The 26454-nt window shown below is 45.7% G+C and overlaps 1 protein-coding gene across 1 annotated transcript in view; it reads left to right on the top strand.

The window, feature by feature from the left end:
* LOC145353075 (cell adhesion molecule DSCAM) overlaps positions 1–26454 on the top strand; it is a 556699-nt gene that overhangs the window by 489818 nt on the left and 40427 nt on the right. The window contains exons 25-28 of the mRNA XM_080203419.1: positions 162–350; positions 11676–11966; positions 24790–24966; positions 25414–25444. Of these exons, the coding sequence (XP_080059545.1) occupies positions 162–350; positions 11676–11966; positions 24790–24966; positions 25414–25444 (688 nt within the window). The remainder of the gene's footprint in view (positions 1–161; positions 351–11675; positions 11967–24789; positions 24967–25413; positions 25445–26454) is intronic.

The raw sequence follows: 26454 nt of genomic DNA on the forward strand, positions 1-26454 counted from the left end.
TGCTGTATCATTGCAGAGGGACCAGGAAACATTTAGCCATTTTTCGCAACAGACGTTGGTTTCAAGTGATGGATCTATTAATAAATGCAATTACTTTTTCTATACTTGTCAGCAAACCTTTTGTTTTACTGATTTTGTGTGTGTGATGTCTCCTCCTTAAGGTTACATCCTGCAGTACTCGGAGGACAACAGCGAACAATGGGGCAGCTTTCCCATCAGCCCCAGCGAGCGCTCGTACCGCCTGGAGAACCTGAAATGTGGCACATGGTACAAGTTCACGTTGACGGCACAGAATGGAGTGGGACCTGGCCGCATCAGTGAAATCATCGAGGCCAAAACCCATGGGAAAGGTACTTGCTGTTATTTTCACTATAGAGTCATAGAGGCTTACTGCATGGAAACAGGCCCTTCGGCCCAACTTCTCCATGCCGCCCTTTTTTTTAAATCCCTAAGTTAATCCCAATTGCTTGCACTTGACCCATATCCCTCTATACCCATCGTACCCACGTAACTGTCTAAATGCTTTTTAAAGGACAAAATTGTACCCGCCTCCACTACTACTCCTGGCAGTTTGTTCCTGACACTCATCACCCTCTGTGTGAAAAAAATTGCCCCTCTGGACCCTTTTGTAACTCTCCCCTCTCATCCCAAAACTATGCCCTCTAGTTTTAAACTCTCCTACCTTTGGGAAAAGATATTGACTATCTATTTGGGAAAAGACAGTGTCTATGCCCCTCATTATTTTATAGACCTCTATAAGATCACCCCTCGCTTCCTACGCACCAGAGAAAAAAGTCCTAGTCTATTCAGCCTCTCCTTATAACTCAGTCCATCAAGTCCCGGTAGCATCCTAGTAAATCTTTTCTGCATTCTTTCAAGTTTAATAATGTCCTTTCAATGGGGAAGGAATAGACTCCAGTTTAACACTCAGCCTCAGCACTTGTTAAAATAGGGTGCCGCTCCTCCAATAGCCTAACAGCAAAATACACTCCGTACTCCTCCAATTCTGGCCTCTTGTATGTCCATGTCGTTTAAGGCCTCACCACTGGCAGCCACACCTTCAGTAGCCGAGACTCAAAGCTCTGGAATTCCCTCCTAAATCTGCATACATCTCTCTCCTCCTCTTAGATGTCCCTATGACCAAGCTGTTATTCAGCTGTCAATATCTCCACACGTGGCTCAGTGTCAAATTTTGTGTCAAGTGCTACTGTGAAGTGTCTCGGGATGTTCCTACAATATGAAAGGTGCTATGGGAATCCAGGCTTTTGTTGCCTCTGGGAGAGATGATTCAGGATTTCCTGCTCTCGACTCGTAAATAGATAGGACAGGCTCTGGCTTTGGAACTGTACAGAGCATTGGTTAGGCCACAGCTGGAGTCCTGTGTGCTGTCCTGGTGATCTCTCTGTGGGAAGGATGTGATAGCACTAGAGGGGGTAAAGAGGGGGATACACAGGATGTTGCCTGGGATGGAGCTATAAGGAGAGACTGGATAGGCTTGGATTGTTTTCTCTAGAGCAGAGAAGGCTGAGGGGAGAGATGATTGGGTGGCACAGTGCCAGGGACCCGGGTTCAAATCCGGTCTCGGATCATTGTCTGTGTGGAGTTTACATATTTCTCCCAGCGTCTGCATGGGTTTCCTCCGGGTGCTCCAGTTTCATCCCACAGTCCAAAGTTGTTGGGTTAGGTGGATTGGCCATGTTAAATTGCCGCTTATTGTCAGGGGGACTAACTAGGGTAAATACGGGAGTTGCAGGGATAGGGTCTGGGTGGGATTGCTGTCGGCGCAGGCTCGATGGGCCAATTGACCTCCTTCTGCATTATAGAGATTCTATGATTGAGTTGTATAAGATTATGTGAGGTATGGTCAGAGTGAGTAAGGAGCAGCTATTCCCCTTGGTTGAGGGGCCAATCATGAGGAGGCACAGTTTTAGAGTAAGGGAGAGGAGATTTGGGGGGGATTTGAGAAATGTTTTTCAGGAGGGATTTCATTGAAACTTACAGAATACTGAAAGGCCTGGATAGAGTGGAAGTGGGAAGATGTTTCCATTAGTAGGCGAGCTAGGATCTGAGGACACAGCCTCAGAGTAAAGGGATGACCCTTTAGAATTGAGGAAAAATTTCTTCAGCCAGTGGGTGATGAATCTGTGGAAGTCATTGTCACAGAAGGCTGTGGAGGCCAGGTTATTGAGTATGTTTAAGACAGAGATGGATAGCCTCTTGATTGGTAAGGAGATCAAAAGTTACAGGGAAAAGGCAGGAGAATGGGCTTTGAGAAATTTACCAGCCATGATCTAATGGTGGAGCGGATGCAATGGGCTGAATGGCCTAATTTTGCTCCTATATCTTGTGGTCTACTCAGAGGGTGATGGGAATCCACTGGCTGGGAAGGTTGCAAACCTTACAACCTTTAAAAAGTATTTGGATGAACACTTGGGTTTACATAGCATTTAGGGATATGGGACAAGTGCAGGAAAATGGGATGAACGCACCTTTAGTGTGTTTGTTGTCAGTGTTGACTCGTTGGGTCAAAGGACAATTTCTGCACTGTATGACTCTATGGCTGATACCCTATAATATCAATTAAGCTGTTGAGACTCATCTAGACTGGCACATGAAGGGCAGCAGCTTGGATAGGGAATCTGAGGACACCTAACATTCATGGACTTGTAGCCCGGCTCAAGGCTGTGTCATGAGGATGGGAAGGGATTGAAAGCAGAGCCAAGTTATACAGTCTGACCGAGTACAGATGTGACACTGGATTATATCACATCTCACTCACTAGCTGGAGGGTCTGTGGAGATTAATCCTAAAAAGGCCGGCAGCGAGCAAGGAAATCAGTTACTATGTTCAATCTTAACTTCATTTTGACTGCACCATTTCACCTCCCAGCTGCACTCGAGTTGCCATGGTTACTAAAATGTACAGGTTGTACGGATCAAAAGACTTTGCAAGAAATCATAATGCGAATGATTCCCCAGAAAAGTGATTTTAACCGTATCCGTGCTGAAACAAGGGAAAGGTTTGTTCCAACCCTACCGTGTTACCCTGGTTTGACCCCTGCAAGCGAATGGTGCTACAAGTTACAGAGTACACCATAGCACTTAATCAAGGCTTTAATATCAATGTAGCTTTTTTTTCTCTTCCATCCTGGGAGCTTTGTTTTGGTTTGAGATTATTGTTTGATGGTTCTGTGACTAAATGCAGGAGACAATGACCCGTGAGTGATCAGGAAACCCCAGGCTATCCTCAGCCTGTGCTTTTAGCAGAGTTCAACTGTACAGGGAGAGATGGGAGTAATGCCATTGGATTAACAATTGAGAAGCCCAGGAATGCTGTGGGGACGTGGGTTCGAATCCCACCACATCAGGTGGTGGAATTTTCAATGCAATTCATAAATTTGGAATATGAAACTAATCTCAGTAACGGTGACCATGAAACCATCATTAGTTGTTGAAAAAACCCATGTGGTTTACTTATGGGAACTTAGGGAAGGAAATCTACCATCCGTACCTGGTCTGGCCAATATGTGACTCCAGGTCCACAGCAATGTCCTCTGAAATAGCCTAGCAAGCCACACATGTTCAAGGCCAGTTAGGAATGGCCATCAAATGCTGATCTTTCCAGCAAAACCCCACATCCCATGAAAGAATAAAGAAAAAAAAGGCGCCTAGTCTGCCAAAAGCAAAATTGCTCAAAGGTCTTAATGGTAATTGTTGCATTCTCTTTTTTAGCACAAACATACCAGTCACACAATGAGGATTGGTAGAACAACAATGTGGGTTCTTTATTTGAAGATAAGGGCAACTAGAAGACCCTTATCATTCATGGGACATGGGCGTTGTTGGCTGGCCAGCATTTATTGCCCATCCCTAGTTGTCTGAAGGCATTTGAAAGTCAACCACATTGCTGTGGCTCTGGAGTCACGGGTAGGCCAGATCAGGTAAGGGCAGCAGATTTCCTTCCCTAAAAGGACATTACTGAACCAGATGGGTTTTTTTTCCGACAATTGACAATGGTTTTATGTCATCATTAGATTCTTAATTCCAGTTTTTTTTTATTGAATTCAAATTTCACCCCCCTGCTGTGGTGGGATTTGAATCTGGGTCTCCAGAACATTAGCAGAGTTTCTGGATTAATAGCCAAGCAATATTATTGCACATCTGTTCACCTGGGACATCACATTGGCTGGGATTTATCGCTGCCAATCGTGACGGGCAGTGACAGGAGAAGAACATCTCGCGAGAGCAGCCAAACTGCGTTTCACATCGATATAACATTTCTCACCTTCCTTCCATCAGTGACAGGACACATTTCCAGGTCAGGAACACCACTTGAGTTAATTAGCATATCATTATCATAAGAACATAAGAACATAAGAAATAGGAGCAGGAGTAGGCCATCTGGCCCTTCGAGCCTGCCCCGCCATTCAATAAGATCATGGCTGATCTGTCGCTGCTCAGTTCCACATTCCCGCCCTCTCCCCATAACCCTTAATCCCCTCGCTTATCAAAAACCCATCAACCCGCGTCTTAAAAATATTTAGCGAGGTAGCCTCCACCACTTCAACGGGCAGAGAATTCCAGAGATTCACCACCCTTTGAGTGAAGAAGTTCCTCCTCAACTCCGTTCTAAACTGCCCCTCCTTTATCTTGAGGCTGTGCCCCCTAGTCCTACTGTCCTTTCTGAGCGGGAAGAGTCTCTCCACCTCTATCCTATCCATCCCATTCATCATCTTATACGTCTCAATGAGATCTCCCCTCATTCTTCTAAACTCTAACGAGTACAAGCCTAGTTTATTCAGCCTCTCCTCATAGTTCAACCCCCTCAACTCCGGTATCAGCCTAGTAAACCTCCTCTGCACTCCCTCCAAGGCCAAAATATCCTTGCGTAAGTACGGCGCCCAAAACTGCACACAGTACTCCAGCTGCAGCCTCACCAGTGCCCTATATAGCCGCAGCAAGACCTCCCTACTTTTATATTCAATCCCCCTCGCTATGAAGGCCAGCATCCCATTCGCTATTCGCTATCCCATTCATTATTGGAGACTTTAAAATGGAACACCAGTATAAATGGGAAAATAAGAATACTAGTCTGAATTGCTCTTGTATATTTTAAAATGGAACGCAAGTAAAATGAGGAAATAAGAATATTGTTCCAAACTCTTCTTTTCCTTCTGGGAATCCATACCAGCTTCCGGCAAGAACAACTCACCCAGTCCAACTCATAAGAACATAAGAAATAGGAGCAGGAGTAGGCCATCTAGCCCCTCGAGCCTGCCCCGCCATTCAATAAGATCATGGCTGATCTGAAGTGGATCAGTTCCACTTTCCCGCCTGCTCCCCATAACCCTTAATTCCCTTGTCTATCAGAAATCTATCTACCCGTGACTTAAATATATTTAGCGAGGCAGCCTCCACCACTTCAATGGGCAGAGAATTCCAGAGATTCACCATCCTTTGAGTGAAGAAGTTCCTCCTCAACTCTGATCTAAACTGCCCCCCACCCCCTTATTTTGAGGCTGTGCCCTCTAGTTCTGCTATCCTTTCTAAACGGGAAGAATCTCTCTACCTCTACCCTATCCAGCCCCTTCATTACCTTGTACGTCTCTATAAGATCCCCCCTCAGCCTCCTAAACTCTAACGAGTACAGACCCAACCTTAATCTGTAACCCTGCAATTCCTTCTCTTTGGATAATTATGTTATGACTTCCCTTTTGGAAGTTTCAATTGAAGCTATTCCCACCATGCTTTCCAGATCCTAATCACATGCTGTGTGACAAAGATTTTCCTCATGTCATCATTGGTTCTTTTGCCCTTCACTTTAAATTGGTGACCTGTAGCTCCTGACCAATAGGAATTTGTCCCTCTCCACTTACCCTGTCTCGGTCCTGTTATGTCATCGCCTTCTGGACAAACACAAATGAAGATGTAGAAGGTAGATATAATGGATGTTTTCTTCTTGATACTGCTGCTCCATGTCTTACTCATTAAGCAGCCTTACGATCAGGGCTGCTGCATCACATAACATTACATCACTTCCTGTGATGACATGACTATTTACATAATCATATATTTAAATACTAGCAAGCATGCTATCACAATAGGCTTCTCATGATTTTGGATACCACTATCAAATCTTTGGTGAGTACATACTCAGTGAAGTAGGGTGGATATGAAATCTGGGCGACACAATGGTTAGCACTGATGCCTCACGGTGCCAGAAACCTGGATTCAATTCCAGTTTCGTGTGACTGTCTGTTTAGAGTTTGCACGTTCTCCCTACATGGGTTGCCTCTGGGTGCTCCGGTTTCTTCCCACAGTCCAAAGATGTACGGATGAGGTTGAAAGGCCACGTTAAACTGTCTTTAGTGTCGGGGTCTAGCAGGGTAAGTACATGGGGTTACGGTGATAGGGCCTGGGTGGGATTGTGGTCAATGCAGGCGTGATGGGCCAAATGGCCTCCTTCTGCACTGTAGGGACTCCATGATTCTATGAAGCTGCCCTATTGGTTCACCTGGAGGGCCACCTTGCAGCTCAATGGTGAAGTGGTGAAGGACATTTTTGAACCTGTTACAAAGGAGGCTGATGAAGAATGCAAGATATCTTCTGTAAGGTTGGCAGTGGGAAGCAGCACCCCCAGTCTCCCCCGTGCCCCGCTTCCTGGACCGTCAGCAAAGATTCCAGCCTCCGTTGGGAATGAGGGGCTGAGATATAGTCCAAGTGGAGGATTATCAATCCTGCTGGATTGCTCTGGGTTTTCCAGGAATTAAAGGCTAATCTCCAGGACACTGCGGAGAGCAAACCAGAATATTTCACACTGGGGAAACGAAAGCATGCCGCTTGACTGACAGTCAAGATTCATCCAATCAGAAAATGATTTCCTAACTGGCTGCTCACTTTCTGATTGGTGAGCGAAGGCAGGGCAAGGCAATGATGGACAGGTTGTGTATCCAATGGCGAGCAGGCAGGCCAACGTTTGTAGGGCAGGAGGTCCTGTCAAAAAAGCCCCAGGAATGGAACCAATCAATGTTGGCAATGGCACCTACAGTGAAGCTAACCAAATGAATGGACTGTCCCTTGTACACACCAATTCTTCCAGAAACCCCGAAAGGCAGAAATGTACATTTTCAGTCTTTTCAATGTCCCTTGAATTTAATTCAAAGAACCTACGGCACTCACTGAATATGGTGGTGACTTGCCCTCTGATTGTAGTCACCTTTCCCCTCATCCCCACCCCACCCCACCCCACCCCTGCCTTTATAGGCAGACAGCATGCTTATCTTTATCAGCCGGGGCATTCGTATAAAAGTTAAGTTAAGCAAAACTTTGGCTGGGCCGCATTTGGAATATGGCAGGCAATTCTAGTCACCATGGCCACCAGAAAAATGTGCTTGCTTTGGAGAGGGTGCAAAAAAGTTTTTACCAGGATGTTGCCTGGTCTGGAGGGTTTTAGGTACGAGGATAAGTTGAAGAAACTCAGATTGTTTCCACTGGAAAGACAGAGGCGACCTGATAGAAGTCTGCAAAATTATGAGAGGCCTAGACAGGCCGGATAGTCAGAGGGGCACATTTTCCCGTTCTGTCCACCACGGGAATCAGAGAGGGCAAAAGTTGGACCATTGGAAAGGTCCATTGACCTCGGGTGGGATTTTACGGTTTTGGGGTGAGGCAGCTGGAAAATCCCGCCCAGAAGCTTTTTCCCAGGGAGGGAGAGTCGACTACAAGAGGATGCAGGTTTGAGGTGAGAGAGGGTAAGTTTAGGAGAGACATGTGGGGAAAGGTTTTCACACAGAGGGTGACGGGTGCCTCGAACACACTGCCAGTGGAGGTGTGGAAGCAGGCACATTCGCAACGTTCAAGGTGTGTCTTCATAGACGCAGGTGAGCAGAGGGATAGAAACCGCATATCGGTGCAGGCTTGATTGGCCAAAAGGCCTGTTCCTGTGCTGTATATCTTTTTGTTCGTTGTTCCTAGGGGAGGCGATGGCCTAGTGGTATTATCGCTAAGACTATTAATCCAGAAACTCAGCGAGCACTCTCGGGTTCGAATCCCACCATTCCAGGTGGTGGAATTTAAATTCAATAAAAAATAACTGGAATTAAGAATGATGACCATGAAACCATTGTTGGAAAAACCCATCTGGTTCACTAATGTCCTTTAGGAAAGGAAATCTGCTGTCCTTACCCGGTCTGGCCTACATGTGACTCCAGAGCCAAAGCAATGTGGTTGATTCTCCCACTGACCTCCGAACGGGGCAACTGGAGATGGGCAATAAATGCTGGCCAGCTGGCAATGCCCATGTCCCACGAATGAATAAAAAAAAGAAACCTGGAAGATTACCTGCTGCAGCCTGTTAGTGCTGTGATCTAACAATTATATCTCCTGCTGTTTTCTCTGACCTTGGAGAGAAGCCATCGTGTGGCAGGCAGGATTGTGGCTGGGAAAAATTCCCTTCCAACAGTCTCAAGAATCTGCCTATTTACAGTAATGAGATCTCAAAGAATAAGTAGCTCCACATGAATAGTGCATTGCTCAATGCATCACATGTATCCTTATAAAGCAGCGTGTCTTATTAATTTACTGCCAGTATTTTTGCTGCGATGATAAACATTGTGTTTTGAGATGCCATCAACTTTCAGAAATAAATCACGACAATGGTTTGTTTTGCTGAGGTCTCAACATCCGAGCATTCCCCAGAGTGTTGTAAACTCGTAATGTTATTAGAATCAGAGTCAGGATCAAGATAATGACTTCCACTGTGGTCATTTGAGAATTTTGATTTTTTTTTATATCTAAAAAACTGTTTGAGTAAAAGTGGCCATGATGCTGTCAGATTGCCCTATAAATCCAACTTTAACATCATAGAATCCCTACAATACACAAAAGGCCATTTGGCCCATCGAGTCTACACTGACTGTCTGACAGACCATTTACCCAGCCTTTCTCCCCCGCCTTACCCCCATAACTGCTCACATTTACCATGGCTAATCCATCCAACCTACAATCCATGGGGCAATTTAGCACGGCCAATCCACCTAACCTGCATGTCTTTGGACTGTGGGAGGCAACCGGAGGAAACCCACACAGATACGGGGAGAATGTGTAGTCTCTGCATAGTGACCCCGAGGCCAGAATCAAACCCAGGTCTCTGGCGCTGTGAGACAGCAGTGCTAACCACTGTGCCACCGTGGATGGATGTTACTTTTGTCTTATGTCACGGTTGACATAAGACATAAGGACTAGAGGGCACAGCCTCAAGATAAGGGGGGGGCAGTTTAGAATGGAGTTGAGGAGGAACTTCTTCACTCAAAGGGTGGTGAATCTCTGGAATTCTCTGCCCGTTGAAGTGGTGGAGGCTACCTCACTAAATATATTTAAGACACGGGTAGATAGGTTTTTAGTAGGCAAGGTAATTAAGGGTTATTGGCAGAAAGCGGGAAAGTGGAACTGAGCCACTTCAGATCAGCCATGACCTTGTTGAATGGCGGGGCAGGCTCGAAGGGCTAGATGGCCTACTCCTGCTCCTATTTCTTATGTTCTTATGTTCTTGATACTTTAGTGCCTGCCAGCATGGCCTGCTTTCTAGAGATGGGCAAAAACACCAACCCTGCAGGGTTACCAACTGTGATTAAAAGTATTCCTGGAGATTTCTTCACATGACCCATCCCCGCACTCTTACCATTGGCTGACCAACGCATCGATCCTTGTGACAGCCATCCTACACCAATTAGAAAGCAAAAGGACTCATGACCCAAATGGACAATGTTTGACTGTCAGCCCAACTGCCTTTCTTATCCGATATACAATATTTTTATATTAATGTTCAAGACAGTAACAAAACCAATCTTGTTTTAATGCCTCAATGATTTTTCTCTGGGGTTGCACGCAACAGTGCCCCGCGATTGATTTTGAATTCCTGGAAACTGACTCAGGCCAATCCTGGAGGATTGGCAACTCAGCAATTCCAAGAATGAACCTAATCAAAATGTTGGAGTCCTGAACTGTCCCAATGAAGTGATAAACTGCAGAACTCGACAAGTTTGGAGGTGGTGCAGTGGTTTCTTGTCTGTGCAGCTCCAATAACTATTCATGAGAGTTGACCTTCAAAAGGTTGTCCTCAGGCTGTCTTTGAACTGAGATATAAAGAGATGAAAAGCATCGGCTTCAAGTTTGGTTGATTCCACAGGAGCCCTTAGAAGAGGCAATGCTTGATCAGTGAAGTGGAAATTGAAAACCTGTGGGTCTATCTGAAAGGAAAGATTCACTCTAATTACTGATGAACCTTTTATTGAATAATTGGCCATTTGTAATATGTTATATAGAATCACAATGTCCCTACAGCGCAGTGCCGTCAATCTGCACCGACCACAGTCCCACCTCGGCCTTATCACCATAACCCCATGCCTTCCCCTAGCTAGTCCTCCTGATACTTCTGGACAATTTACCATGGCCAATCCGCCTAACGTGCACATCTTTGGACTGTGGGAGGAAACTGGAGCACCCTGAGGGATCCCACGCAGACACAGGGAGAACGTGCAAACTCTGCACAGACAATGGGCCAAGTTAGGAATTGAACCCAGGTCCCTGGCGCTGTGAGGCAGCAGTGTTAACCATTGTGCCACCAAGCGCCCAGGCCCATATGACAGATTAGTAGCGTATGAACCCTCCGCTACCCAACTGTATACGAACCAACATGATGCAGGAAGGCTGGGCTCTCAGTAACAGAGGGTTCCTATCAGTGGAATCTTACTGAAATTCTTCAGCGTGTCAGGCTCAGACAGCAAACGGTCATTAAGCTCTCTAGCTTTACAGGTTCTAGATTTGGATTTTGAGTCTCTGACTGAAAAAGAAATGTGTGGACACTGCTTATGCCATCGCTCTGGGCGAGATGGAGACTCTTGGAGCAGTCAAGACCAATTGCACCGAGATCAGGGGCCGTCTTTATAAGGGTGGCCCACTCTGAGCACAAAAAGAATACCCATCCCTAACCCCGCATCACAAAGGTATCAGTGGTTCTCCGCATACTCAACAAGCATCACTGCTCATCCCCCACTCCCCCCTCCCCACCGGTCCCAGTCATTGTCAGCTTCCCCATCCCCCTCGGGACTCACACTCCCAACCCCCCCACCCAACCCCATGGGGATCACATGAGGGCCCACCCCTCTTTGCACAGCCCGGGCATGCCCCTCTCTCCCAGGGGCTATACTTGGACATTCCCCTCGAATGAATCTCATTTTCGAAACCCTGTTGTAAACCTCACCAACTGTGACGTCACATCGCCGAGGTTTCAGGTTTCAGTGAGGGGAGGGGGTTCATATGATGGAGGGGGCAACTGGATAACTATATTAAACTTTATTGAAATCTATTGCAGTGAGATTCTCTCACATTGTGGACATGAACCTTACAATGGCGAGGGGAGCGGAGGAAATCGGCTAATGCAATCTCACCGGAGAGATTTGCGTTTCCTGATTCCATATTTCGCCCCCGTGCCAAAAATTCCCGCATTTTGTAATTGCGTTCCTCCAATTCACCCCCTTCGTATCCGCACGCACACTAAGGATTTGTGATTTGGAATGTCGAACTTGCTCTCAAAGGGAAGGGCAATTGTTACAATAAGAAATGGCTGGAAAGAATCTGCTAATAATTTGGAGATATTTCCTCCCCCTCCCCTTGCAGAGCCGCAGTTCGCCAAGGAACAGGACCTGTTCACCAGCATCAACACCACCAGGATCAGGCTTAATCTCATTGGTTGGATTGACGGTGGCTGCCCAATTACCATGTTCACTCTGGAGTACCGGCCCTTTGGGACCACGGTCTGGACCACAGCGCAGCGGACAACCCTGTCCAAGTCCTACATCCTGTACGACCTGCAGGAAGCCACCTGGTACGAGCTGCAGATGAAGGTGTGCAACAGCGCAGGCTGCGCGGAGAAACAGACGGAATTCGCAACACTCAACAATGATGGGAGTAAGTACCCAAAGACAACTTTGAAAAATTCACTGTTGGATCGAGGGAGGGAGTTTTGAATGTTATTCTGAGCAGAAATAAGAATGGACTGTCCCAGATAGGCGTGGTTAAAAATTCGCACACGTTCGGACAATGCGGAGATGGGATTTAGAGGACAAACTGTGCTTTTGTGTCCTTTCGGCCTATTCCTCCGCTGCGTACCCCCAACTCACAATGAAATGTTGAACATTAGTTATTCCCCTCCGAGGCACAAATAATCCCTCCTGGAAGGGTTACATATATTTTAATTATGAAAAGAAAATGGATCAGTCCAACCTCCAGGGAGTTTCATCGCCTTCACTCGGAATCTAACCCCAGACTCCTTGCATTAATTTGCAAATTGTAGTTGCTTTGCAACACCCACTCATCCAGTTTAGCAATTTGATAATGAGCTTGCATTCCAAGTCCCCAATGAGCAAAGAACAAAGAAAATTATAGCACAGGAACAGGCCCTTAAGTCCTACAAGCCTGCACCAACCGTGCTGCCTGACTGAACTAAAACCTCCTACTCTTCCAGGGACCATTTCCCTCTATTCCCATCCTATTCATGTATTTGTCAAGATGCCCCTTAAAAGTCACTATCGTATCTGCATCCACTACCTCTCCTGGCAGCGAATTCCAGGTACCCACCACCCTCTGTGTCAAAAAAAATTTGCCTTGTATGTGTCCTTTAAACATTGCCCTTCACACCTTAAAGCTATGCCCCTGAGTAATTGAATCTTCCACCCTGGGAAAAAGACTATCCACTCTGTCCTTGCCCCTCACAATCTTGTTGATTTCTATCAGGTTGCACCTCAACCTCCTTCATTCCAGTGAGAGCAAACTGAGTTTCTCCAATCTCTCCTTAGAGCTAATGCCCTCCATACCAGGCAACATCCTGGTAAACCTTTTCTGTACCTTCTCCAAAGCCTCCACATCCTTCTGCTAGTGTGGTGACCAGAATTGAACACTAAATTTCAAGTGCAGCCTAACTAAGGTTCTATAAAGCTGCAACATGAGGAATTGATTATCAGAGGGATCCTCAGGACAAAGCAGTCTGCTTAATTGGCACCCCATCTACAAATATTCAATCCCCCCAACACAACCACAGACAGTAGCAGACTTGTGTATCATCTATAAGATACACTGCAGGAACTCACCGAGACTCCTTAGGCAGCAACTTCCAAACCTACGTCCACTAGCATCTGGAAGGACAAGGGTGGCAGACACATGGGAATGCTCTTCAAACCACTCACAACCTGACTTGGAATATATCACCGTTCCTTCACTATCGTTGGATCAAAATCATGGAATTCACTTTTTAACAGCATTGTGGGTGTACCTACACCACACGGACTGCAGTCATTCACTCGCCCTTTCTAAAGGGCAATTAGGGATGGGCAATATAGCTGGCCTAGCCAGTGAAGGCCACATCTCAAGAATGATTTTTTTTAAAAATTAGATGTTGCAGAGCATGCATTTTGCTGAGATGTTAAAGAAACTTGTGCATATTCTCTGTGCAAGTTTCCAGTGTGCCACATGCTAGCCAGAATGAACACAAAAGGCACAGAGTAGCTTCAAACCTCTGCAGCCAACAATACCGAGCTTGGGTTCCAAGTTTGCGTGCCCCAGACTTTGAACCATCTCAAGTATTTGTTGCACCAACACTGGGAGACAGACAATGTTCTGACAAGCTCCAGCCTCACCTTTCAGTTCACATTGGCTGCATTTCTTTTCGAGAGGCAACTTATGAGGGATGGTTTCCAGCCAACAACTTGCTGTGCCGCCGTTTTCTATTCATCGCATGCAATTCATTATATGAAGACTGCTTTCTGTCTTGACTCTGGACAAGGAGAAACAACAGAGGCAAGACCTCTCTCTGCTCAAAACTAAAAAAAAAACCTGGTTAACAGCCATGAAAAAATCAATTTGAACTGCAAACTGCAACAGTTCCATTACTAGATAGAGTGACAAAGCCATCAATAAGTAAAGCTATTGTTAAATAGGCCTGATCTTTAACACGGAAGCAGAAAAAAGACGATGGCACTACTACCTTCACAGTGCCAGGGACGTAGGTTCAATTCCAGCCTCGGATAACTGTCTGTGTGGAATTTGCACATACGTATTTGTCCTCTGGGTGCTCCGGTTTCCTCCCACAGTCCAAAGACGTGTGGATTAGGAGGACTGGCCATGCCAAATTGCCCCTTAGTGCCCCAAGACGTGGTTAGGGGGATTACTGGGGTAAATGTATGGGGTTAAGGGATAGGATGAATGGTTCACCTGGGTGAGATTCTTAAAGAGTTGGTGGAGACTCAGTGGGCCGAATGGCCTCCTACTGCACTGTCGGGATTCTATGATTGTCGGAGGGTATTGGAAGGCATGATGCAACCTGTGTAGGCATGACCACCTCAACTTCATTTTGCTGCCTCTACTGCATATTCCTTATCCAACAAATTCTATCAAACGCAGTTTTCAAATGTATCAGTGGGACTCAGTGATTTGGAGGGTTCAAGGCCCCACACAAGATAGCAGTGGAGATGAGAGCTCTGAGACAACACTCAATGAGATATTTCCTTCCAATGGGCAGGTAATGTGACTCCATCCGTCCACTCTCCAATTGCACCGCATGGGTTTTCTTGGGAAGGAGTTGTGAGTCAGGCGAAAAACTGCTCACGTAATAAAGGGATGTGGTGATGGAAATAACCTAGAAGATGAGCTGCTGGGTGTAAAACTGCTGGACAGAATGTGACTTGCCTCTTGTGTTTTTAGACATGAAAGAGAAATATTTATTATAATATCTAAACTGTTTTGGATTCCAGCCAATGCACTCTCTTGCAAAAGTGCTCTCTCTGATTTGAGAAGGATCATTTTTATTACCATGAGAAGCCTTGGCAGTGGCACTAATGTTGACACGGATTCTTCACTCCATGGGACCTGAAATCTGTTCCTCTTGGCACTGCATAAACATTTGATTTGAATGTGTCACCACTGTCACAGAAGTGCAGTAACCTCAAAAACGTGTCAGCACTCAGGGAGTGAGAAGAGACTAACCAGATCGACATGTAAACCTCAGTGCAGTGAGTGCACCCTTGTACCTTCTTCAATTCTTTTCCTGAAAGGAGGTCCGACGCACAACACCAGATCTCCATCTCATGTAAGGCAAGAAGACAAGTCTGAAATCTGGACTCCACCCCTCTCATACAATCAGAAGGGGAATCGAACCCAGTGCTGTTGGCATCAACTTGATCCACACTCATCATCCAGTGAATGGAGATTTTTTTTTAAACCATTTTCGCTCCAGAAAGGAATTTCATCCCATCTTCTTACACCCCTGAGAATGGAGAATCCAGGCACCCACCACCCTCTATGTGGGAAATCCTACCCCACACATCTCCCCTAAACTTAACCCCTCTCACCATGAACCCATACCCTCTTGTAGTTGATCCTCCCACCCTGGGGAAAAGCCTCTGACTATCCACCCTATCACAATTTTTTAGACCTCAAGTCACCCCCCCAGTCTCTGTCTTGCTGGGGTACTCAAACCTCTGCTAATGCATCATTCTTCACAACAGCCGCTTTACTCCTTGATTTCAGGCAACAGGTGAGGTACTCGGCCTACCCTGGTTCAAAAAAAGTCAGGGCCTGGCACAAATTTAGTTCCGAGCTGATAGAATCTGTAAAATGGTTCAGGGCCAGCAGGGGCCCAGCTGAATGATGTTTTGTGTGTTACTTTAGCACAAAGAACAATGCAGCAGAGGAACAGTCCATCTGGCCTACCAAGCCTGCACCAATTCCGAGTACTTACTTAGACTCATTACTTATTCCCCATACGTGGTTTCTATCCCTCTGCTCACTTCCCTTCATGTTTGATTTTGATTTGATTTATTATTGTCACATGTATTAGTATACAGTAAAAAGTATAGTTTCTTGCGTGCTATGCAGACGAAGCATACCATACATAGAGAAGGAAAGGAGAGAGTGCAGAATACAGTGTTACAGTCATGGCTAGGGTGTAGACAAAGATCAACTTTGTGAGGTAAGTCCATTCAAAAGTCTGCTGGCAGCAGGGAAGAAGCTCTTTATGAGTCGGTTGGTACGTGACCTCAGACTTTGTATCTTTTCCCCGACAAAAGAAGGTGGAAAAGAGAATGTCCAGGTGCTCAGTTATCCTGGCTACTTTTCCGAGGCAGCAGGAAGTGTAGACAGTGTCAATGAGTGGGAGACTGGTTTGAGTGCTGGAGTGGCCTTCATTCATGTTGCTTTGTAGTTGTCTTTCAAGATAGGCCTTGAATTTTGTTGACATGTTTGCTTCCACCACCTCCACTGGCAGTGTGTTAAAGGCACCCACCAGCTTCTGTGTGAAAACCTGCCTTGCACATGTCCCCTAAACTTTTCCCCTCTCACCTTGAACCTTTTATAGTTGATCCTTCCACCCTGGGAAAAAGCTTCTGACTATCCACCTATCTATGCCTTTTGTAATTTTGTAGACCTCTATCAGGTCACCCCGAGCCTCTGTCTTTACAGTGAGAACAATCCGAGTTTAAACTGTTCGAACATCTCCCACCCATTGGCTGGAATTTTATATCCCATACCCATGGGAGCAGACTGTGCGTGCTTAAGATGCTGTGGGATGGTGTGGAGAACCTGTGCCCATCACCTACCAACTTCTAGTGGTATTTTACCAGTTGTGGGGTAGGTGTCAAACACCAAACCCGCTTAGGGCCAATTGAGGCCCTTAAATGGCCAACTAATGCATACTTAAGGGCCACCCCCTTTTGTTACTGGTATTATGACTGTGGGAGCCTTGCAATGTGCCAAGGCTGCCAATGTGGATGTGGGTTGGATGGTCCTCGAATTCAGGCCTCCTGCACCCAACAGAGAGGATACATCCTCCCATCCCCCATTCCCTCAGCAGTAACTGCTGCCCCAGCTTGAACATGGCCCCTGCAAACCCCCTCACCCACACACACTCCTGCTCCGCCAGAGCCTATCTGCCTGACTGGCCTTGGCAAGGCTGCCCTGCTTACCGTTCAGTCCAGCCTACTCCATGGGCCTGAGTCAGGGACTGACTGCAGTTCCAGCAGTGGCCACCACTTCCGCTGGCGCTGTTGGGACTGCAGATCTACCTCCGATTGGGGACAGAAGTCACAACCTCAGTTAGTGAGCTGCCAAATGCCTGTAAAACCCAGCCATGGCTTCTTGGGCTGATAAAGGTGAGCACTTTTCAGTGTGATCCTACCTGTAATGCCGTTATCAGAACAGTATGGGGTACCCTAGCTATGGCCTTCTATGCAGTCCTGTCAAAGCCTCCCTGCCTGCAAGTGCTATGCCCCAGTATCTCATATGAATACCAAAGTAGAACGTAGAACACTACAGCACAGACAGGTCCCTCAGCCCACAAGTTGCGCCGATCACTTCTATACCTACTAAGCCATAGACCTATCTATAATTATAACATAATTATAATATAATTATAATTATAACAGGCTGGATGGCCTACTCCTGCTCCTATTTCTTATGTTCTTATATAACCCCCAATCCCATTAGATCCCATATACTCATCCAGAAGTCTTATAGAAGTAGGGAGGTCATTCTTCAGTTGTACAAGACGGAAGTGTACAGAAGAGGCAACACAGTGGCACAGTGGTTAGCACTACTGCCTCAGCGCCAGGGACCTGAGTTCAATTCCTGGCTTGGGTCACTATCTGTGTGGAGTTTGCACATTCTCCCCGTGTCTGTGTGGGTTTCCTCCAGGTGCTCCAGTTTTCTCCCACACTCCAACGACGTGCAGGTTAGATGCATTGGCCATACTAAATTCTCCCTCAGTGTACCCAAACAAGTGCTGGATTGTAATAACTAGGTGATTTTCACTGTAACTTTATTGCAGTGTCAATGTAAGCCTACTTGTGACTAATAAATAAACTCTAATTTTAACTTTTAAATGACACTACAATTGAAGTTCTGTGTATAGTATTTAAGGAAAGATGTAAGTGCGTTGGAAGCAGTTCAGAGAAGGGTTACCAGGTTAATAAATGACATGGATAGGTTGTCTTATGAGGAAAAGATGGATAGACTGGGCTACATCCACTAGAGTTCAGAAGAGTAAGAGGTGACTAAGTTGAAACAAAGAAGATTTTGAGGAGATTTGACAGGTGGGTATGGAGAGGATGTTTTCTTTGTTCGTAGAATTTAGAACTAGGGGTCACTGTTTAAAAATAAAAACGGAGATGAGATTATTTCTTTTCATTCTGAGAAGCACAAGCTTTTGAAATTCTCTTCTTGAAAAGGAAGTGGAAGCAGAGTCTTTGGACACTTTTCAGGCAGGAGTAGAAAGATTCTTGGTAAGCAAGGGTTTTTTAAAATTAATTTATGGGATGTGGGCATTGCTGGCTAGGGCAATAGTTACTGTCAATCCTTAGTTGCCCTTCAGAAGGTGCTGATGAGCTGCCTTTTTGAACTGCTGCAGTTCCTGAAGTGTAGGTATACCCACAGTGCTGTTAGGGAGGAAATTCCAGGATTTTAACCCAGTGACAGTGAAGGAACAACAATATATTTTCAGGTCAGGATAGTGAGTGACTGGGAAGGGAACCTCCAGGTGACGGTGTCCCTCTAGATGGTAATGGTCATGGGTTGGTAAGGTGCTGCCTAAGGAACTTTAGTGAGTTCTTGCAGTTGATACACATGATCGCCAGTGTTTGTCGGTGGTGGAGGGATTGAATGTTTTGTGTGAAGTTTTCTGATAGAAAATTATGAGAGGCATAGATAGGGTTGATGTCAGAACTTTTTTTCCTAGAGTTGAAATGTCTAACACTAGGGGGAATGCACTTAAAATGAGAGGGGAAAAGTTCAAGGGAGATGTAAGGGGCAAGATTTTCACACAGGGAATGGTAGGTGTCTGGAGCGCACTGTCAGGGGTATTGGTGGAGGCAGATACGATAGTGGCATTTTAGATAAGCACACAAATAAACAAGGCATAGAGGGATATGGACCAAGGGCAGGCAGAAGAGAAGGGATTAATTTAATTTGGTGTCACATTCAGCGCAACATCTTGTGTCGAAGGGCCTGTTCCTGTGCTATACTTTTCTATGTTCTATAAAGTAGCTAATCAAATTACATCAGGTCTTGTGTTTATGCAGTCCATTTTCACCAAGATTGGAGAAGTGTAAAAGATAAGAACATAAACATAAGAACATAAGAAATAGGAGCAGGAGTAGGCCATCTAGCCCTTCGAGCCTGCCCCGCCATTCAATAAGATCATGGCTGATCTGTCGTGGCTCAGTTCCACTTTCCCGCCCTCTCCCCATAACCCTTAATCCCCTCTCTTATCAAAAACCCATCAACCCGCGTCTTAAAAATATTTAGCGAGGCAGCCTCCACCACTTCAACGGGCAGAGAATTCCAGAGATTCACCACCCTTTGAGTGAAGAAGTTCCTCCTCAACTCCGTTCTAAACCGCCCCCCCTTTATCTTGAGGCTGTGCCCCCTAGTCCTACTGTCTTTTTTGAGCGGGAAGAGTCTCTCCACCTCTATCCTATCCATCCCATTCATCATCTTATACGTCTCAATGAGATCTCCCCTCATTCTTCTAAACTCTAACGAGTACAAGCCCAGTTTATTCAGCCTCTCCTCATAGCTCAACCCCCTCAACTCCGGTATCACCCTAGTAAACCTCCTCTGCACTCCCTCCAAGGCCAAAATATCTTTGCGCAGGTGCGGCACCCAAAACTGCGCACAGTACTCCAGCTGCGGCCTCACCAATGCCCTATACAGCTGCAGCAAGACCTCCCTACTTTTATATTCAATCCCCCTCGCTATGAAGGCCAGCATCCCATTTGCCTTCCTGACCACCTGCTGCACCTGCAAGCTGGGTTTTTGCGACTCATGCACAAGGACCCCGAGGTCCCTCTGCACCGTCGCCTGCTGCAGTTTTTCGCCACGTAAGTAATAGTCCTTCCTACCATTCTTCCTACCAAAGTGGACCACCTCACACTTGCCAACATTAAATTCCATTTGCCATTTTCTGGCCCATTCGCCCAGCCTATCTAGATCCTTCTGCAGACTCTCCACACCCTGCGCGCAATTTGCCATTCCCCCAATCTTAGTGTCATCAGCAAATTTCGACACCCTACACTCGGTTCCCTCCTCCAGATCATCTATATAAATGGTAAAAAGCTGAGGCCCCAGCGCCGACCCCTGGGGCACTCCACTAGTCACCATCCGCCAATCCGAATAGCACCCGTTGACCCCCACTCTCTGCCTCCTATTTGACAACCAATCCTCTATCCACGCTAACACCCTACCCCCAACTCCATGTCCCTCGACCTTCTGCAATAACCTCTTGTGAGGTACTTTGTCAAACGCCTTCTGAAAATCAAGAAAGACCACATCCACCGGCTCTCCTCTATCCACCGCCCTAGACACATCCTCATAGAACTCCAGTAAATTTGTCAGACACGACGTCCCTTTAATGAAACCGTGCTGCGTCTGCTCTATCAAGCAATTCCCTTCAAGATGCCTCGCAATTTCCTCCTTAATGACAGATTCTAACATTTTACCTACCACAGACGTTAAACTAACCGGCCTATAATTCCCCGCCTTTTGCCTGGCACCCTTCTTAAACAACGGCGTAACATTAGCCGTTTTCCAATCATCCGGCACTTCCCCGGAATCCAGCGACGTCTGGAAAATAACCACCAGAGCATCCACTATCACCTCCGCCATTTCTTTCAGAACCCTCGGATGCATTCCATCCGGTCCTGGGGACTTGTCCACAATCAGCCCCCTCCAGTCTGTCGAGCACCGCCTCTCTAATAACAGTAATGTCATTAAGACCCTCCAGTCCTACCACCTTTCCATTGCTAACACCTGGCAAATTATTCACGTCCTCCTCCGTGAAGACAGAAACAACAAAGTTATTCAATACCTTAGCCATATCCCCATCCCCTACCACTAGGTCCCCTTTCTCATCCTCTAAAGGACCAATATTCACCCTAGCCAGCCTCTTCCTTTTTATATATTTATAAAAACTCTTGCTATCCTTTTTTATATTAAGCGCTAGCCCAGCTTCATAGTTTCTCCTACCCTTCCTTATCAACTTCTTTGTCAATCTTTGTTGACATTTAAACCTCTCCCAATCCTCTTCTCGCCCACTACTCTTAGCTACTCTAAATTCCTCCGCTTTTAATTTAACACTTTCCTTCACCTCCTTCGTTATCCACGGCTTATTACCTCTCTTCCTACTATCCTTTTTGACCATCGGAATAAATTTCCGCTGAGCACCAAGAAAGATCTCCTTAAAGATCCTCCACTGCTCCTCAACAGACCCTCCCTCCAACGCACTCCCCCAGTCCACATTCGCCAATTCTTCTCTCATCCTACCGTACTCCCCTCTATTCAAACAGAGGACGCGTGTCCGGGAACCCACTTTCTCCTCCTCCATCTGCACCAGAATGCCTGATTTGGGTTACGATGAGGTTTTGTTGTTCCATTCCGAGTCATGAGACCGTATACTCAGCTACAGGACAGTGCAAGTCAATCTCCATTAAAGTTAGATGCTTGCAGGAATGATTAATATCACTGAATTTGAGACGGTACCACCATCAGGTGATGATCACCATGTAATATCAAGCATGAAATACCCTGTGTAAATTGTAAGGCAATAACAAACACTAGGTAAATTATAGGTCTTTGGCGTATCTTTGATATATTACATGCTGCATTTATTAAAATGCAAGTGTCAAATGCAATGGATCTGCAGGGACACTCTTCCTTCTTTAAGATCAACATCATGCGCAAGAAAGAAAGGATTTAAACTCATCTTTTCAAGTCCTTTCAGCAGCAAGATTCCTCTAATCTGTACTCAGAACTTAAATACTGTTAATTAGCTTGTGTTACTATGGCGACTAGAAATGAAACTAAACCATCTTAAATGCCAACACATTTACAACGTTCCTTAAGTATTGAACATGAGTCTTTCCACTTGAGGGAATGGTTTAATTTAGTCTCTAAATGATTAAAGCCCATTCATCTTAGGTTATTACATTATTTGAGACATCCTCATCCACATTGGAGATCTGTCTTCATTTCCAAGAATGCTTTAAAATATTAAGCAGCATGGAAGGCAAACTTTGATTTCTTTTTTAAAGTGTTAAAAAGATCAGTGCTTTATCACCACAAATTTTCATAACTCTGATCTCTGTCATCTAAAAATTGCAGGAAAGCTGAATCCTTTAAGTTCATTGAGTTATAATTATGTTTTGTCTGGTAATTCAAAACGACAAGTCACCTCTTACATTAACTTCAATGTTGTTCAACTTTATCATCACTCATTTCACATTAGCATCCATTTAATATAATGATCTTTGGGGAGGGGAGGTTGTAGGTTTTAAGTTTAAAGTTTATTTTATCTGTGTCACAAGTAGGCTGGCATTAACACTGCAATGAAGTTACCACGAAAAGCCTCTAGTCAACACGCTCCAGCACCTGTTTGGGTACGCTGAGGGAGAATTTAGCACAGCCAATGCATCTAACCAGCATCCAGAGGAAACCCATGCAGACATGGGGGAAAACATGCAAATTCCACACAGACATTGACACAAGCTGGGAATCGAACCTGGGTTCCTGGCACTGTGAGGAAGCAGTGCTAACCACTGTGCCACCATGCCATCCTTTAAAGTTCACTGTACAAATGTTCATGCTGGTGAGAGAAATGAGACAAATGTTTACAACACTGTTACAATCAGTAAGAGCATAATTACTTTAACATTGCAAGAAGGGATTTTACTCTACTGAGGAGAATAGGGAAAATTCTCTTTATCCAACTGTCTAGCAATGCTGAAATGCTGTATTATTGTACGTTGGATGTGATGTTTAACCCAAAGACTGATCTACCTATACAAGCCAACAAAACCCTGTGGAAAAATAGAGCAGGATGGATAAATCCTCCAGCCCCGAATCCATACTGGGATCACGGCTGAAGGTTGGAAAAAACAAGAGAACGTACTGGAGCCCTACTTTTGATCAAGAATACTTTCAAACTTGGAACTCCTGGAGTCATGGGATTGGTGAAAATTCCCCCTTAGACTTCTCCCAAGTGTCCTTGTCATTCCACCCATAATCATACAACTAAGAAAGGAACAAATTAATTATATCTTTTTACTGAATATAGACCACTGTTAATATAGAATTTATCTTAAGAACATAAGAACATAAGAAATAGGAGCAGGAGTAGGCCATCTAGCCCTTCGAGCCTGCCCCGCCATTCAATAAGATCATGGCTGATCTGTTGTGGCTCAGTTCCACTTTCCCGCCCTCTCCCCATAACCCTTAATCCCCTCTCTTATCAAAAACCCATCAACCCGCTTCTTAAAAATATTTAGCAAGGCAGCCTCCACCACTTCAACGGGCAGAGAATTCCAGAGATTCACCACCCTTTGAGTGAAGAAGTTCCTCCTCAACTCCGTTCTAAACCGCCTCCCCTTTATCTTGAGGCTGTGCCCCCTAGTCCTACTGTCTTTTTTGAGCAGGAAGAGTCTCTCCACCTCTATCCTATCCATCCCATTCATCATCTTATACGTCTCAATGAGATCTCCCCTCATTCTTCTAAACTCTAGCGAGTACAAGCCTAGTTTATTCAGCCTCTCCTCATAGCTCAACCCCCTCAACTCCGGTATCTTGCTTACGTTACGGTCATAGGAACATAACACAGGAGTAAATGTAGTCACTAAATTTCAATCACGGTTTGTCTGTATCTTAACTCTCATCTACTCACCTTGGTTCCAAACCCCTTACCTCCTGCCTTACCTCACTAAATTTTATCCTGTTGAGTCTTGAAATTTTCAGTGGACCCATCCTGAACATAACCTGAACATAAGTGAGAGAGATTTCCACTCATTAAGATATGCTTCCTCACATCACCTCTGAGTGACCGAGTTTTAATATTAAGGTATTACCCCACCTTGTTCATAGAATCATAGAAACGTTACAGTGTAGAAAGAGGCTATCTGGCCCATCGAGTCTGTACCGACCACAATCCCACCCAGGTCCTACCCCCATATCCCACATATTTTACCCGCTAATCCCGCTAACCTACACATCACAGGACACAAAGGGACAATTTTAGCTTGGCCAACCAATCTAACCCACACATCTTTGAAAAAACCCACACAGACATGAGGAGAATGTGCAAACTCCACACAGACAGTGACCCGAACCAGGAATCGAACCCAGGTCCCTGGAGCTGTGAAGCAGCAGTGCTAACCACTATGTTGCTGTGTTAACAGGGTGATGAGATGGTCTGCACTATCCCCAACTTCCCCACCCCGTTGTTTATTTTATATTTATTCATCAGTGTCACAAGTAGCTTACATTAACACTACAATGAAGTTACTATGAAAATCCCCTAGTCGCCACACTCCGGCGCCTGTTCAGATATACTGAGGGAGAATTTAGCACGGCCAATGTGCTTAACCAGCATGTCTTTTGGACTGTGGGAGGAAACCAGAGCACCTGGAGGAAACCCACGCAGGCACAGGGAGAACATGCAGACTCCGTACAGACAGTGACCCAAGCTGGGAATCAAACCCGGCTCCCTGGTGCTGTGAGGCAGCAGTGCTAACCACTGTTCCACTGCGCCGCCCCATTTCATTCATACTTCATTGTGTAATATGCTTCGAATGTTAACAGGGTGATGAGATGCTGAGCAAGCGGAATTATTTATGACCGGAATTTGCTCTTTGTTTTAATAAAACTCAATCTTATAATAGCACCGCAGTGAATAAATAATGTTGTGTCTTTAACTACACAGGCACGATCCCGCCACTGATTAAATCAGTGATCCAGACCGAGGAGGGAATAGCAACCAACGAAGAGCTGAAGATGCTGGTCACCATCTCCTGCATTCTGCTGGCTGCCTTGCTCCTGTTTGCTCTGCTTCTGGTCGTACGCAGGCGAAGGCGGGAGCAGCGCCTGAAAAGACTGAGGGGTTAGAAACATTTTAAAAGGCTCACGGAATAGAACAAATAAGAACAAAGAAAATTACAGCACGGGAACAGGCCCTTCGGCCCTCCAAGCCTGCGCCGACCATGCAGCCCCACTGAACTAACACCCATCCGGGGACCACATCCCTCGATTCCCATTCCATTCACGTATTTGTCAAGACACCCCTTAAAAGTCATTTGGGTTGAACGAACAAATCCACACTCCGCGCCCCCCACCACCCCCCACCCCCCAAACCCCATCCCCAACCCAAAATATAAAGATGTCACCAGCTTTGACTTCTTTTTGTCTGATTAGGATAGTTAGGTTGTTTTTTCTATTGCCAAGTTGAGCTGTCATGCAGTATAACAAGGTCACCTTTGTACCAGAGAAAGGTTATTATTTTAGCACTTCCAGACAGGCACACTAATGAGTATCTCTTTTTTTTTCCCAGATGCCAAAAGTCTGGCCGAGATGCTGATGAGGTAATGCTGTGTGATTTTTTTCAGTACTGGCCGCGTGTCATGTCAAAGGTGGCTCCTGTTCTGCCTGAGTTTTTTTTTTAGCCAATGTTTACAAATGAATCAAAGCCACCGGGGGCACTTTCAAAGTCGTGACTGAGTAGGTGTAAAGACAGTGGAATAATCACTGTAGCATGGGCGAGAAGGAAGTTTTTGTTTAATTCTTACACGGGATTTGATTGTCACTAGCTAGGTCTGCAGTAGTTACCCTTGAGAAGGTGATGGTGAACCATCTTTCTGAACCGCTGCAGTCCATGTGGTGTAGGTACCCCCACAGTGCTGTTAGGAAGGGAGTTCCAGGATTTTGACCCAGCGACTGTGCAGCAGCAATGGAAATATATTTCCAAGTCAGGATGGTGAGTGTCTTGGAGTGGAACTTCCAGGTGGTGGTGTTCCCATGAGTCTGTTCCCTTTGTCCTTATAGATGGCAGTGGTCATGGGTTTGGAAGGTGCTGTCCAAGGAGGCTTGGTGAGTTCCTTACACAGTACACTTCTTTAAAATTCACTTCTAGGACACGGGCGTCACTGGCTGGCCAGCATTTATTGCCCATCCCTGGTTGCCCTTGGAGGGCAGTTGAGAGTCAACCACATTGCTGTGGCTCTGGGGTCACATGACGGGGTAAGGACAGCAAATTTCCTTCCCTAACGTGAACCTGATGGGTTTTTTCTGACAATTGACAATGGTTTCACAGTCGTCAGTATTCTAGATATTTTCCATCTGCCATGGCGGGATTCGAACCTGGGTCCCCAGAGCATTAGCTGAGTTTTTGGATTAATCGTCCAGCGATAATACCACTAGTCCATAGCCCTCCCCATTACCATCATTGAGGCCTCTAGCAACTATGGTTTGCCCCTCTGACGGTAGAGGTTACATATTTGGAAGGTACAAATCAGAGTGGATGAATTCAATGTCAAATCAGGTCCAGGAAGAAATAAAGGGAAAGAAAGAATGGTTAATGTAGAGGACTAAAGGG

Source organism: Carcharhinus amblyrhynchos, chromosome 15 (assembly GCF_965287045.1).
Source record: "Carcharhinus amblyrhynchos chromosome 15, sCarAmb.v2.hapA, whole genome shotgun sequence".
Classification (NCBI taxonomy): domain Eukaryota; kingdom Metazoa; phylum Chordata; class Chondrichthyes; order Carcharhiniformes; family Carcharhinidae; genus Carcharhinus; species Carcharhinus amblyrhynchos.